The sequence below is a fragment of the Pteropus medius genome, unplaced genomic scaffold (assembly GCF_902729225.1).
Source record: "Pteropus medius unplaced genomic scaffold, Ma_sr-lr_union100, whole genome shotgun sequence".
NCBI lineage: Eukaryota > Metazoa > Chordata > Mammalia > Chiroptera > Pteropodidae > Pteropus > Pteropus medius.
Window position 1 is genome coordinate 27125160 of NW_024352787.1, and position 13435 is coordinate 27138594.

The window sequence follows — 13435 nt, forward strand, 5'->3', positions numbered from 1 at the left end:
CTTAGCTTACAAGTTGGAAAACAGGTCCAGAAAGTGCTAGGGGTTTATCCAAGGTCACATAACATCTAGGGGCAGAGCTCAGCCCTTTTTCACTACCTGAAGTTGCCACCCGGAGCTGCTCTGGGGCTCTGCTAAGAGGCAGACCTTGTTCAGAGCAGGAATTTGTTGGAGGAGGGAGTACAAAGGATGGTGAGAAGGTGAAGGGATCATACTGGAGAGCCCTCTTTCCTGGAGACCCACTTGGCCTCTCACACACCCCTGACTCAGCTCTGGGCCTCTCTAGTGATATTGACTTTGATTAGTCATTAAAAAGAAGGGAAAAAAATAGCCCATAAGGCAGACAACAGCAATTCCTGCTCAGCAGAAATGAATCAACCCTGCTGGCTGGCCTGCTGCCATCCCTGGGGACAGGCCTGGAGGCTGCCTGGCCTCTGAGCCTCTTGGAGGAATCAAACTCTTGTTTCCAGGAAGTTATCCTGGAATCCTAGAGCCTCTGCTAGGAGAGACCACCAGGGCTGCCTGGCTTCCACTAGGGGAAGCTTAGGGCTTTGTGCTAGTGGTTCTAGCTGGTTCTAGCAGGATCTTCTGTTACTGAAGGTTGCTGTTGTGGGGACAGCACCCTTTCCCACGTCTCTTGGCCTTTATTCATGGTTGCTCAGGCCAGAGGTGGTGAAGCTGGAGCTGAGACAGCCAGCCGGTCAGAGAGGAGTGACACCAGACCAGCAGGTCTCAATCCTAGGAGGTTATTAACTTAGCCTCACCACCTCCACCCCCATAAATTCTGGTTTGATTTCTCTGGGGTAGGACCCTGGGAGCTGTTTTCTTCATATCCTCCCAAGGGATGCCGTTGCTAGACCAGGCTTGAGAACCACTGAAGGATGAACAGAAAACACCAGGACAAATCAGATGTTGGTTGGATGTGAGAGGGAGAGGAAGATGCCTTCTGGCTTCTGACTTGAGGGGCCCTTGGGGATGAGGGGGTCTGAGCAGGGGAGTTCAGGGGAGGGGTTTCAGGAGAAAGAGGTGGAGCCTAGTTTTGGCCAGGTGGCAGGCCAGGTGCCCAAATGGTGTCTGGGTGGGTTGATCCAGAAAAACGTTTGAACCTTCAAGCTTATAATTGTCCCATGGCTCCAGCTGCCACCTCCATTTGGAAGCCTCCCAAGTCCCCAACTCCAGTCCCTCCATCTCTCTTTTCAGAGATGTGACTGCCACTCAGAGAGGGTTGGTGGATTCCCAAGGGGCCCTAATCATTCAGCAGGTATTGGGGTACCCACTTTGTGCATGTGCACGGTGTCCAACCTGGCCAGCCCAGGATATTAGAAAGACACTAGTTCCAAGTTCCTTTTTGGTCAGGAGTGTGTCTGGGTTGCGGGCATGGGAGGTAGGGAGGCTGGCATCCTACATTCATGTCATTTATTCAGTGTCCAATGAGAACTGATGAGGGGTCTGAGTTAATCTGGAGGACATCTCTAGAAAGGTGCCACAGGACTCTGGCCTAGCTGTGGATGAGGATGCAGGAGACAGTAGAGTCATGAGCTATCAGCTTTTAACAAACTAGAACAAGGATCAGAAATGAAACAAAAAAGTTCCTTCACTTGACCCAGAATTTAACCATCTCGTGGAAAAGGACTTGGGGTTTTCCTTGGCAGGAAGTGCTATAGGATCCCTTATGTGATCTCTGGCTGCATTAAAGAGGCAGAATATGTAGAAAGAAGGAGGGGATGGGTCAGCTCTTTGGCACTACTCAGACCACAGTCAGCAGCAGATTTAGTTTGTATCCTGTACTACAGGGGAAGACAGGCCAAACTGAACAAGTCTGGGGTAGGCACTACAATTTAAGGGACCCAGGAAGGATCTGAAGGGGATGGAATGGTCAATTTGAGAAAAATCCAGGGAGGATGTGTCTGCTAACTTCAGATCTCTGGCAAAGCCAGCCCAGGGGAGAGAGCATCAACAGGTTCTTTATGGCCTGGGGCCAAACTACAGGAAAGGGAATGATTTTCCAACAATGGGGGCTGCCTGAGATGGCAGAGCTGCCTGGGAAAGCTAGTGAGCTCACCATCACAAGAAGCATGCAAACTGAGGCTGGAAGCTGTGGCTAAGGTGACACCTTAGGGCCTGAGAGTCTGTGGCTGTGGATCCAGTAGGGATGTGAATAGGGTGTGAGAGGAAGCCTCCTTCCAGAAGCCTTGCCCCAAGGAGCTGGGGAAGGCTTCCAGAAGGAAGTGGCATCTAAGGATGAAGAGCGTTATCAGTGTTATGGAATCAGCATCTCGGGCAAAAGGAACTGCATGGGGAAAGCAGAGAGGACAGTAGATGGATCGTAGGGGCAGGGAGCCCATTAAAGGTGGGGTGTGCCAGGATCAGATTTCAGGCTGGGGCGGAGAGGTAAAGAGGAGGGTGGGGTGAAAAGTCCGAAGACGGAAGAAGTAGAACTTGGTAAGAAAGGGTTCCCTTGGAGCATCCCCTCAAGGTTTTGCATGGAGGCATGATAGTTTGACCAAAGCGGTGAGGTTAGGCCCTAAACCCTCTAATTGGCTTTGAGGCCATTCTGAGTGCCCCAACCTGGGTGCCCCAGTCAGACCCTGGCCCCAGGTGTCCTTTTCTTTAGCTCTACCTTCATAGATGGAGAGCCAGGAGGAGGACATGGGCATCTCTCATGTCAACCTTTTGTTAGAAGAACTACCCGAGTCCAGCCTTCAGCCCTCTGGGGTGGCTGTGAAGGTAGCAGGTCAGAGCTGGCTGGACACCTGGATAAGATATGACCTTGTTTTACAGATGGGCAAGCTGAGACCCAAAGAAGGTCACCAACTCAGATCCCAAGGGTCTCTTGCAATGACTCTCGTCTCTGGTGATTCAGGTGCCCTTGTCTTTGGCCCTAGCTGATCACTGTTCTTTCTGGGAAGGGAGCTGGAAAATTCGCCACCTCCTTCTGCAAGCCCACTCCTGTTTCTGAGCACCAGAAGGACAGAAAGGGCAGGGCGCTGAATGGCAGGAGCTCCTGGGGCACTTGCCAACCTGTCAGGCTGCCAAGGAAGGGGAACTGGGCTCCTCCAGGCTGCACTCTGCCTCAGTTTCCCTAGGGAGTGCTCCTCAGTTCCTAGGCATGGTCTAAAAGTGTGGGAATGGCTCTAGATTCCCTGTGTCTATAGGTGGGCTTGGTGGTGGAAGGGGTACCACCTGGTAGCAGCCACAGGCACTTGTGGGAACCAGCATTTATTTTAGCTGCTGGGGGAGGAGGTGTGATCTCTTGATGAGAGGGGCCCCTCAGAGCCATCTCCATAAAGTTTCTAGCCAAACCCTACTTTGGTGGAGTGGTGGGACTCCCTAGAGCCCTAGGGGCACAGCCCTTTAAAGAACATGCTATGCTTCCCCACCCTTCCTCAGCCCTCCCTGTAGCCAGATGTTCACTGTCCCCATTTTGTAGAGCAAGCACACCCACAGATAAGTCCCTCAGCCAGTCAGTGTCTATGTTAGTCCCTCAGCTTTCCCATCACCTCAACCTCCACCTGCCTCCATCCTGGTCCTTGATGTGAAAGAGCATGGAGATGAGAGCCAGTGCCCAGCCAGCTAGTGCCTTCTCCCCATAGGGCATTGAGAAGTGAAGAAGTGTGACTGAACCTAAGAACTCCAGTCTAAGGGGTGATGGTCCTGCCCTGGCTTTAACTCTGGAGAGGGACGCTGACCTTGCCAGCAAAGTGGGCTGACCCTGGCTGAGTCAAGGTGTTGGGTGGACAGTAATGAACATGGCCAGCATGCAGGGAAGTCAGAGGTATAATTACCCCCACTCCATGATGCAGGTGGCTTTTGTATGGCCTATACCTGTGGCTGAAGCTTAGGCAGGCTCCAAGCCAAGTGGCAACATGACTGGCCTCTTGTGCCTACTGGGCCCAGCTCTGGGCCAGAAAAGAAAGGGAGTCAATGTCCTATGTCAAGACTGACCAGGAGAGAGGTTCCTGAGAAGGCGGAGTGGGCAAAGCCGGCACCTGGCAGAGCCCTGCACAGGCAGTCTCTCTCAGCTTGTCTGGGATGCTGTGGGGCCCTTCCAAGAAAGGGAGCTTGGGAACTCCTGGCCTAGAGGGGACACGATCTTGGCCTCCAGATGGCCTATCTCAGGCAAGGTCTGTAAATTGGGTTCATTGGCCAGGGGACCAAGCCCTGAGGTTTTCTTGCCCAGCCAGTGGCAGGGCCTCCCAGGTGGCACCCTAGAGTGGAGGAGGTACAAGGAAGACCACGGTCCTTTGGGGGAAGGGGCAGGCAGCTGGGCAGAGAAAAGAGTCCCTGGATGGAGATGGAGACTAAGCCCCATTACCAACTTAAAAGGCAAGGCCTCTCTCCTTATGCTGGGTCACCAGGGATCTTCCAGGTCTCACTGTGGCTGGGAGCTGAGGGCACAGCCAGGCCTTATTCCTGCCAAAAAGACAGAGGGAATGGTCAGGGCCCTGGAGCTGCAGCCTGTGAGCCTGCTATATATGGAGGCTAGGCAGTTTGGGGTCTCAGGTCCTGTGGGACTCAGTGGTCCTACCACAGGTCCGCTCATGTGTGCATACCTCTGCAGGCCAAGGACAGCGATGATGATGATGATGTCACTGTTACTGTGGACCGAGACCGCTTCATGGATGAGTTCTTTGAACAGGTGGGAGCCAGCACACTTCATATCTCCCCATACACTGGCAGGCCTTGGGTGACCATGTCTCACTTCTGAGCCAGGCTCAGGGTTCTTACACACCTGTGCCTGGCTCAGCAGCCCTTGGGCACCAATTAACCTATTTTGAGGTTGGATAGACTGCAGATCAAAGGGGAACAAAGTGTGGGATTGGACTGGCCCACTTCTCACCACCGCAGTCTAGAATGAACTTGGAGCAGCCACTCCCACCATTACCACTTGGCCCAGCCTAGCCCAAAGCCTGACCTCTGGTGCCACTCTGAGCAAGCCATGGGCCCAGGAAGCCCTGTCCCTGGATTTTCTCCTGACCATCCTACTTCGGTCTACAGGTGGAGGAAATCCGCAGCTTCATTGACAAGATCTCGGAGAATGTGGAGGAGGTGAAGCGGAAGCACAGTGCCATCCTGGCCTCCCCCAACCCTGATGAGAGTGAGTATGTAGGTGTAAGGGGCACGTTTCGAGGCCTCCAGGAAGGTGCTGCTGCCTGAGAGTGGCACCTTTCATTGCTGTTAGCTGAGGGGCACCTGGGCCTGGCCAGGTTGGAGAAGGCTCCATGGGAACCTTAGGAAACACAGCTGCCCTAGGCCCAGGGTGGTGGGGTTCAATGCCCAGTATCGCCCTCTGGACCCACATCTTCTGAAAGCATGATGGGAGGGGTAGCCCTCCTGAGGCCTGGGCAGGGTCAGCCTGCCCTCCTTCCCCTGGTAAGCTGGCTTTTTTCTAAGGCCACTGGGCTAGCTAGAGCCCTAGGGTTCTGGGAGGGAGCTGCCTCTGATGAATAGGAGGTCTCTCAGCCCAGGCCCTCCCTTTCCTCAGCTTCCTGGGGAGCAGATGGCAGCTCTCAGGCATCAGTGATGTAGGAGGGCAAGCCGTCCAAGCAGGCAGAGCTTCTGGAAAGAGCTGGCAGCCCTGACACCTGGCCACTGGTTCCCCGGAGCCGGACATTCTCAGGGCTCCATCTGCACAAGGAGCCCGTGGGTGTCTACATTCCACTCTGTCCCCAGGCAGGTCTCCCTGACCTGGCTGTCACAATTCCTGCTGAGGTGTTATGTGTCACAGTGACAACATGCAGGCCCGAGGTCCCCTCCCTTGGAGGGGGCTTACCCTCAGCCCCAGGGAGGCAGTGACAGGGCCCGGAGCTCACAGCCTGCCACCCACAGCACCTAGGACTTCCTTTCAGTATCATCTCTAGCACTACCTCCCTGTCTATGGCCCCTCACTCCCAGGCCCATAGGCATCCTCAAGCATCCAGGAAAAAATCTCTTCACACCCCCAAAGTGTGTTTGAACCCGAGGCCAATGCCACACCAACCGCTCAGAGCCGGGCTCTTATAAGGCAAAATGAGTCAGCTGGGAGCCAGAGTAACTGTCCGAGGAAGGGGTAGAAAGAAGGGGACCACCCCAAGCGGGGCATACATCCAGTGCAGTCATCATGCTTCACTCCTCTTCCCAGAGGCTTGTCTGGAATGGCAACACGTGACATGGTTTGTCTGTGTGCCCATCTATATCTGGGTCAGTGTGTGTCCTCAGTGGGTAACTCCTGGTGAGAAGGAAGGTGACTGCAGGGCAGGAACTATAAAGAGCCTCTTACCTGCTGGAAGGTGGGGTGGCATGGGGCAGCAGAGCTGCCTAGCTTCTCCCCTCAGCTTCTTTGTGCCACCTTCAGCACTTCTCCCCATGTCATATAGTCAGTAGTGACCAGTTCAGAATTGCCACCTGTGAGCGGAGCAGTCAGGAGCTCACTGGTGTGGGCTGAGTAAAGGTAACGCTTCTAGGGCAGAGATGAGCAGAGTTAAGGAGGAATCACAGGGAAAGATGGCAGTAAGTGGGGGGCTTTCCTGGGCTGAGGCTTGCTCTGCCTCCTCTGGGGGCTGCCATCCGGCTGGGCTATTTTGAGTCTGAACTAAAAAGGGTGAGACGTCAGAGCAGCTGGTAACCAAGTTTTCCTTTGTTCATACAAATGAGGCATTCTCCTCCACCCCTTGAAGCCCTCCACTCCACCTCACTTGGGAGTGGCCCCACCTGATCGTCTACTGTAAACACCCCTCCCCAGTCCCCTACAGAAGCAGCCCCAGCACTGGAGGCAAGCAGAGGGCAGATGAGAAAGGTTGCAGCCAGGAGCTCAGTTGTGTTTTCTCCAGAGGGTGGAGTCCTGGGGGCTGCCCTGAGGCTGGGGCCCATTGCTCCACCAAGCACCCCAGAGGGAAACAGCCATATTGCTCCACTTTGCCAGGTAACCCCGCACAGGGAATGGGGCAAGCTAAGCACCCCCATAGCCTCTGCAAGCTTCAGGGAGATAGTTCTAGTTGGAACAAGGTCCAGCTTCACCCTCTCATAGGCCCAGCTGCCTGCTACCTCCAGGGCCAACTGTACTCCAGGGGGCCCACCTCTTTGAAGCTCTTCTCTATCAGCTCTCACTCAGGCCAGGTGCCTCCTGCCCTCATCCACCCACTGGGCACTTAGTAGTTGGCATCCACTGAGCTCAGCACCTGGGGAAAAGGGCTTTATGAGTAGATAAAGGTCTGCCCCACCCAGGGTGCTTGACGTGGAGACTGGCTTCCGTCTCCATGGCCCCTGGCCCTGTCAGCCCACTGGCTGGATGCTTACCACCAGGTAATGCTAGGTGAGCCTGCACCCCCCACCTTCGACTCAAGCAAGTATCAAGTAAATGCTCCCCAGTGCCAACTCTAGCATCACCAGCTGCTCTACAATTATTTCTGCCTTAAATTTAGACCCATCTGTTATCTGCAGGGGGTGGGGAAGCCAGTGAAAGAAAAAGGGAGGCTCCTTGGAAGGCGATACAAGAGGGTGTGAAGCTGCAGCTGGTATGGCCCTGGCCCAGGATTGGAGGGGCAGGCAGAGCCTTAGCCAGGGAAGAAGGGAGACCCACGACGCAGGGTCTTCCCAGAGCACCCCATCAATGGGCCTCAATATCAGCATTGGGGAATCCAGGGTATCAACCCCTACCCTTCTGCTTCCCCAGAGACGAAGGAGGAGCTGGAGGAGCTCATGTCTGACATAAAGAAGACAGCAAACAAAGTGCGCTCCAAGTTGAAGAGTGAGTCTGGGCTCTAGTCTTGTCTAGAGTGGGAGGCACCAGAGGCCTGCTTCCTCCATGTAGCTCACGGGGTTTCACCAGCTCTGAGGGGGTACATTGGATCTTGCTTTCCTTTATGAGACTGCCATCATTTGCCATTCACTCAGCAGCTACTTGGCAGGCCTATTTGTGCCAGGCTTTGGGCTGGGCCTTGGGACAGATGCCTGAGGCTTCATCTTGGGGAGTGCTCTACTCTGGGCACTGTCCCCCACTTTACCTAAAGAGGGTTAGAGGAGTGGCCAGAACTGCTCGGTCCCAGACAGAAACCCGCATGTGCTTTGTGAGCAGAGACATACACATCCAGAATGCAGACCTAGGAGCCACTTGCCCCACATGTTGCAGCCCCTGGCCCTCACCACTCAGGGCATGGCACCTTGTTGGGTATACGGCCTTTCTGAGCAGGAGAGAGACCAGGTGGGCTTGAGCCACCAGGCCTAGCATATAGCACATGCTCACATGCACACAGCTTGGTGTGTGCCTGAGGCCTCACAAGTAGGTGTGCGTATGTGCACACACCTATACATGCATCATGCTTGGAAAAGCCCTTGTTGCCCCTCTTCCATCAGTGCCTGGCTTTCCCTCTTGCTGTTTCTGGTGTGACCTCACAGGCCACACAAGTCCCCTAGTGGGAGGGTCCTGAGCCAGATCCTGGGTGTGTGGGTTGGGGGTCAGTGGTGAATGGAGGCAGATTATGGCTTAGCAGCCATCTATTCCCCTAGGCATCGAGCAAAGCATTGAGCAGGAAGAAGGCCTGAATCGCTCATCTGCTGACCTAAGGATCCGGAAGACGCAGGTGTGGGCTGGGACTCTGGGGCAGGCAGCTGGTGTCTGAGGCTCTGGGACCCTGTGGGGCTGGGCCTGACACCTGCACCCCTATCTCGGATCCCCAGCACTCTACGCTGTCCCGGAAGTTTGTGGAGGTCATGTCTGAGTACAACGCGACACAGTCTGACTATCGGGAGCGCTGCAAGGGCCGCATCCAGAGGCAGCTGGAGATCAGTAAGCTGAGGGGGTGGAGGTGGGGCTGAGGGTCAGAGCCAGGCCCCTGCTGAACTCCCTGGGGAGGGCTGTGCTCAGTGTGACCCCTGCTTGCAGCTGGCAGGACCACAACCAGTGAGGAGCTGGAAGACATGCTGGAGAGTGGGAACCCGGCCATCTTTGCCTCTGGAGTGAGTGTGGACACCACCCCTCCCACAGGGTGCCCTCATACCATGACCCTAGTGTATGAGCTAAATGCTTGATCTGGACCGTTTTGGACACAGCTTCCTAGTGAAGCAGGTTTTAGAGAAGGCCAGATCCCAAAGAGGGAGAGAGACCAGGTCGAGGTCATATAAATGTTAGTGGCAAAGGTCTCCTGGTTTCTCCCAGTTGGGTCCACTTCCTTGCTACCCCTACCCATTTCCACTGGCTAGGGCCTCCTCCCACCATCCTCAGGACCTTTTTCCCCTCCTGGAGGACACAGTACCCTTGGCTGTCCCTACATTCAAGTGAAGCTCTGTGCTCTGTCATGCAAGGGACTTCCTGAAGTAGATGGTACACAAGTGGGGAGGCAGTTTAAGGACATGAGTTCCAGGAGGAGAGAGGGGACAAGCAGCTACATTCAGTGCAGGAAGAACAGGAGAAGAAGGGATGGGAGAAAGGCAGTTCAAGGCCTGGATCCTCTGGGCAGTCTCTTGGGTTCTGTACAATGCTGGTAATAAGTACTACTTAGCAGTTACCAAGTACAGGTAGGCAGTGTTATAGGTAGGAAATCGAGTCTCAGAGAAGTTAGGTAATAGCTAGTAAGAGCCGAACAGAAAGGGGAGGGAGGGCTGTGGCTGAGGAGGAACATTCTACTCAGGCCACTGCCCATGCCAGCTGTGTTCGCATTTGGCCTCTTGCTGTCCTGGTCCCCACCCCCGGCCCCTCGAGGCGCCTGGGTCCCAGCCCACTGCTCCCATCTCCTAGATCATCATGGACTCCAGTATCTCGAAGCAGGCCCTGAGTGAAATTGAGACGCGGCACAGTGAGATCATCAAGCTGGAGAACAGCATCCGTGAACTGCACGACATGTTCATGGACATGGCCATGCTTGTGGAGAGCCAGGTGAGTGCCCAGGGCCCTACTGCTCCCCACCACCAGCCCACAGCAACACCCAGGGCTGCACTAACCCCAACCATTTCTGCCCGACATGCTGCCCTACCTGGGAGGGACCGAGTCTTCAGGTAATTAACCACCTGTTAAAACTGCCCCCAGGGACTCACCCACCTTGAAGGACCCTCTCTAGGCAATGCATGGCTTTGCTTGGCCCTCCAGGACTCAGGCCCTGCATGGCCCAGCCCACCTTGTCCTGACTCATCCACAGCTGTCTTGTCATGTGGGCACTGTGGTTGGTCATTTCCTAGGAGCTGGAAGTATAGCAGTGACCAGGACAGTTAAAGGCCTGCTTCCTGGAGCTAATGTCTGTTGGGTGAAAGGGCAACATAAGTAAAGACAACTGGAATATTCTCCAGTTGTGCAAGGTGCTCAGGAGATATTAGAAGGTGGCATTGTGATAGAGCGGCAGTTCTCAAACTTGAAAGTGCCCAAGAATCACTTGGAGGACTTGTTTTCTTGTAAATTTCCCTGTTCGGATCCCCATTCCCAGAGATTAGTAGGTTGGGGTGGGAGCCCATGAATTAGCATTTCTAACATGCTCAAGGGTGATGCTGATGCTCCTAGTCTAAGAGCCATACTTGGAGTACTACTGTGATAGTCACTGAGGTGGCCACTTTGGATGGAATATTTAGGGAAGGCCTGAGGGAGTGGTGTTTGAGCTCTGGAAACGTCTCAGGGGAAAAGTGAAGAGTTGGCCCAGGCAGAGGGACCAATAATATCATGGTCCTTATTTGAGGAGGAGAAAGGAGGTCTATGCTGATGGTGGAGAAAGGAGAGGCAGTTGGAGATGAGGTAGACTGGGGCCTTGGCAGGTATTAGGCACCTGGAGTCTTTTCTAGATTGGAGGGTCTGAAGTATAAGAGTGGCATGACCCGAGTTGGGAAGCACAGAGGCCATGAAAAGGCCATTGCTGCTATCGAGTGAAAGACTATGGTGACATGGACACCCATGGGAGCAGTGTACTTAGAGCTGTCAGTTGTCAGCATGCCACTGCTGGGAGTCTTGGGCAGTGTCATGGTCGGAGTGGCCTCTGCAGGCTGCATGGGACCAGACTGCAGTGCCCAAGAGTGCTGTGGAGCTGGGCAGGTAGGGTCTTAAGGTCGAAGACAGAAGAGAGCTGGACAGAACCATCATGCCTGAGGAGGATGGAATGAGGGGCTCACCATGGTCACCTATGAGCTATGGCCGACTCTAGCCCACTCCTTCATCTGTCCCTGCCTTCATCTGCCCAGCACTGTCTTCTGTCTGGCACCAATGGTCAGGGTCCCAGCTGAGCATTCTCTGCATGATCCCCACACCCTTGGCTGAGACTGCATGGCCAGTTCCCTCCCAAGATGGCTGCTCTATGGGGTGAGGCGGGAGCTGCCCAGAATGCCTGGCATAGATGAGAAACTGTACCCCATCCTCCTCACACCCCACTTTGTTCTGACCTCAGGATGCTTTCCCGAAGTCCTTCCCAAAGCCCATCCTGACCCTAAGCGGGGCCATCTGGAACTCGGGCGCCCCTGGCTCTGCAGGGGGAAATGATTGACAGGATCGAGTACAATGTGGAGCACTCAGTGGACTATGTGGAGAGGGCTGTGTCTGACACCAAGAAGGCAGTCAAGTACCAAAGCAAGGCACGCCGGGTAAGAATCCCTAACTCTACCCAAACTTACCCCCACCCCACCCACCTGAGTGGTTACAGATCTCTCCCCACTCTGCCTCTGTCCCACCTCTGTGCTGAGCACAGCCTCACCCAAGTCTCCCAGGCCTTCAGTGCCTCATTATAACAACCACCCCAAACCAGTTTCAGGCCATCACCTTCCCTTCCCATTCGCACCCCTCTCCAGCCCCTCTCCAACAGCCCAAGCCCCTCAAAGCTCTGCCCAGAGGCCCAGTCTCCCTCCCAGCTCCAGCCACTCCCACACTGAGGCCTTTCTTTCCTGCTTCTCTGGTGCAGAAGAAGATCATGATCATCATCTGCTGTGTGATCCTGGGCATTGTCATTGCCTCCATCTTTGGAGGCATTTTTGGATAGAAATCACCTTACCTGCCACTCCACTCTGGATGGTCCACCCTGAGGAGGCCCCCTTGGCTGCTGCCATCCTCTGGCTTGGAGCCCCCACCTTCTCACTCCATAATGCTCCTTTCACTGCCATGGGAACCTCCATACCCACCCTGCCCTGAGCCATTGTGTGCATGATCTTTGTAACAGTGTGCGTCTGTACAGAAGAGACAGGGGAGCTAGGCTGGGAAAAAGCCAGCAGGATGAGGATGGGTCAGCAAGGGACAAACCAGGGCCCTGGCCACCTCACCCTTCCCAAGCAGGGCTGCCCAAGATAGCCATGCTTCCCTTCCCCTGCTTTCAGTAATTCCACTCTTGACCTGTGGTCTACCCTCTCTGGGAATCAAGGCTCTTTGTACTCCAACTTTGCCTCCTATTGACCCACCCATCTGCCCTGTTCTCTCCAGCTGTCCCCCTAAGCCCAGCCCCCTGAGGGGTAGGGACCAGCTGGCCACATGGTGCTGCTTTTCAGGTTAGGGGAAGGATAGCCCTGAGAGACAGCCCAGCTCTAAGCCTCTAATAGCTGATCACTGCCAGGGAGGCTCAGGGTACCGTGGCCAAGTGGCTCCTGGCCATGTCAAGACCAGGCTCCCTCCCCTACCTAGGGACGGAGTCCAACAGGTCTTCAGCTGCCTCAACCTCCCTTCCCACATTCCTACAGTCCCAGGAGCAATCCCTTTGGGCTGTGCCTGACTCCAGGTTAACATTCTGGAAGAGAGGCTGACTAGTACCTGGTCTTCAGCCACCCTTGGAGCTACGGAGGCAGAGCAGGCCCCAGTCAGGTCAAGCCTGCAGCCTGGGCCAGCCATTCTCCCCAGCAGGCCTTAGTGGGGTCCTCAAGCCATTGTGTTGCATGTTTGGTCCCTGCTCTCTTGTGCTCCAGCAAGTCAGATGCCACTTCAGGCCTGCAATCACATCCTGCCCTTGCTGTTTCACATTGATGTGCCACGAGTGTCAGGTGTCTTGGATGCAGTATTCAGCAGCCAGCCAGGGAGGGAGTACCTCCCTCCCCACCATCCTGGGGCTTCTCAAGTCAAATGTATCACCATTTCAAGACCCCTCTTCCTTGTTGATAGGCAAGGAGTGTGCATGCAAGTGCATGCGATAGGGGATGGGGCCATGTCCAAGCCCACCTTCCCTCAGCTTTGCTCCTGCCCAGTGACTGTGACCACTGTCCGTATTGCCTTTAACAGCGACTTCCTTTCCCTCCTTGACCCCTTCACCAAAGGTCTCGGTACAACCAGCTGCCCATTTTGTGAAATTTTTATGTAGATTAAACATTTGTATCTGTACTATGCCTCCGTTCTAAGTTTCTTACAATGTCATGGCCTTAGAACTTGAGGGTGAATGTGTTTAGCACTAAGGGGAAGGGGTTCAGAGGCAAAGGATTCTAATCTCCTCTTTCAGCCTTCAACTTCCAGACCCCTCTGGCCCTTCCACCACAGCCTGAATGTCTCAACTCCTGATCAAATCCTGATGTCTGTTCTATA

General features: G+C 54.6%; 1 protein-coding gene across 5 annotated transcripts in view; it reads left to right on the plus strand.

Moving 5' to 3' along the window:
• The window catches only part of STX1A (syntaxin 1A), a 16790-nt gene extending 3553 nt beyond the window's left edge, over nt 1-13237 (plus strand). The window contains exons 2-10 of one of the 5 annotated variants that reach the window (XR_005649992.1): nt 4559-4636; nt 4996-5095; nt 7649-7723; nt 8482-8555; nt 8653-8761; nt 8858-8931; nt 9710-9847; nt 11334-11526; nt 11841-12999. Coding sequence is in view for 3 of the 5 variants with exons in the window: in XM_039849475.1 (XP_039705409.1) it covers nt 4559-4636; nt 4996-5095; nt 7649-7723; nt 8482-8555; nt 8653-8761; nt 8858-8931; nt 9710-9847; nt 11416-11526; nt 12829-13053 (984 nt within the window). In the remaining 2 variants the exon portion in view is untranslated. The other 4 variants (XR_005649993.1, XM_039849475.1, XM_039849476.1 and 1 more) reach the window with 4 other exon arrangements.
• The last annotated feature ends 198 nt before the right edge of the window (nt 13238-13435 follow it).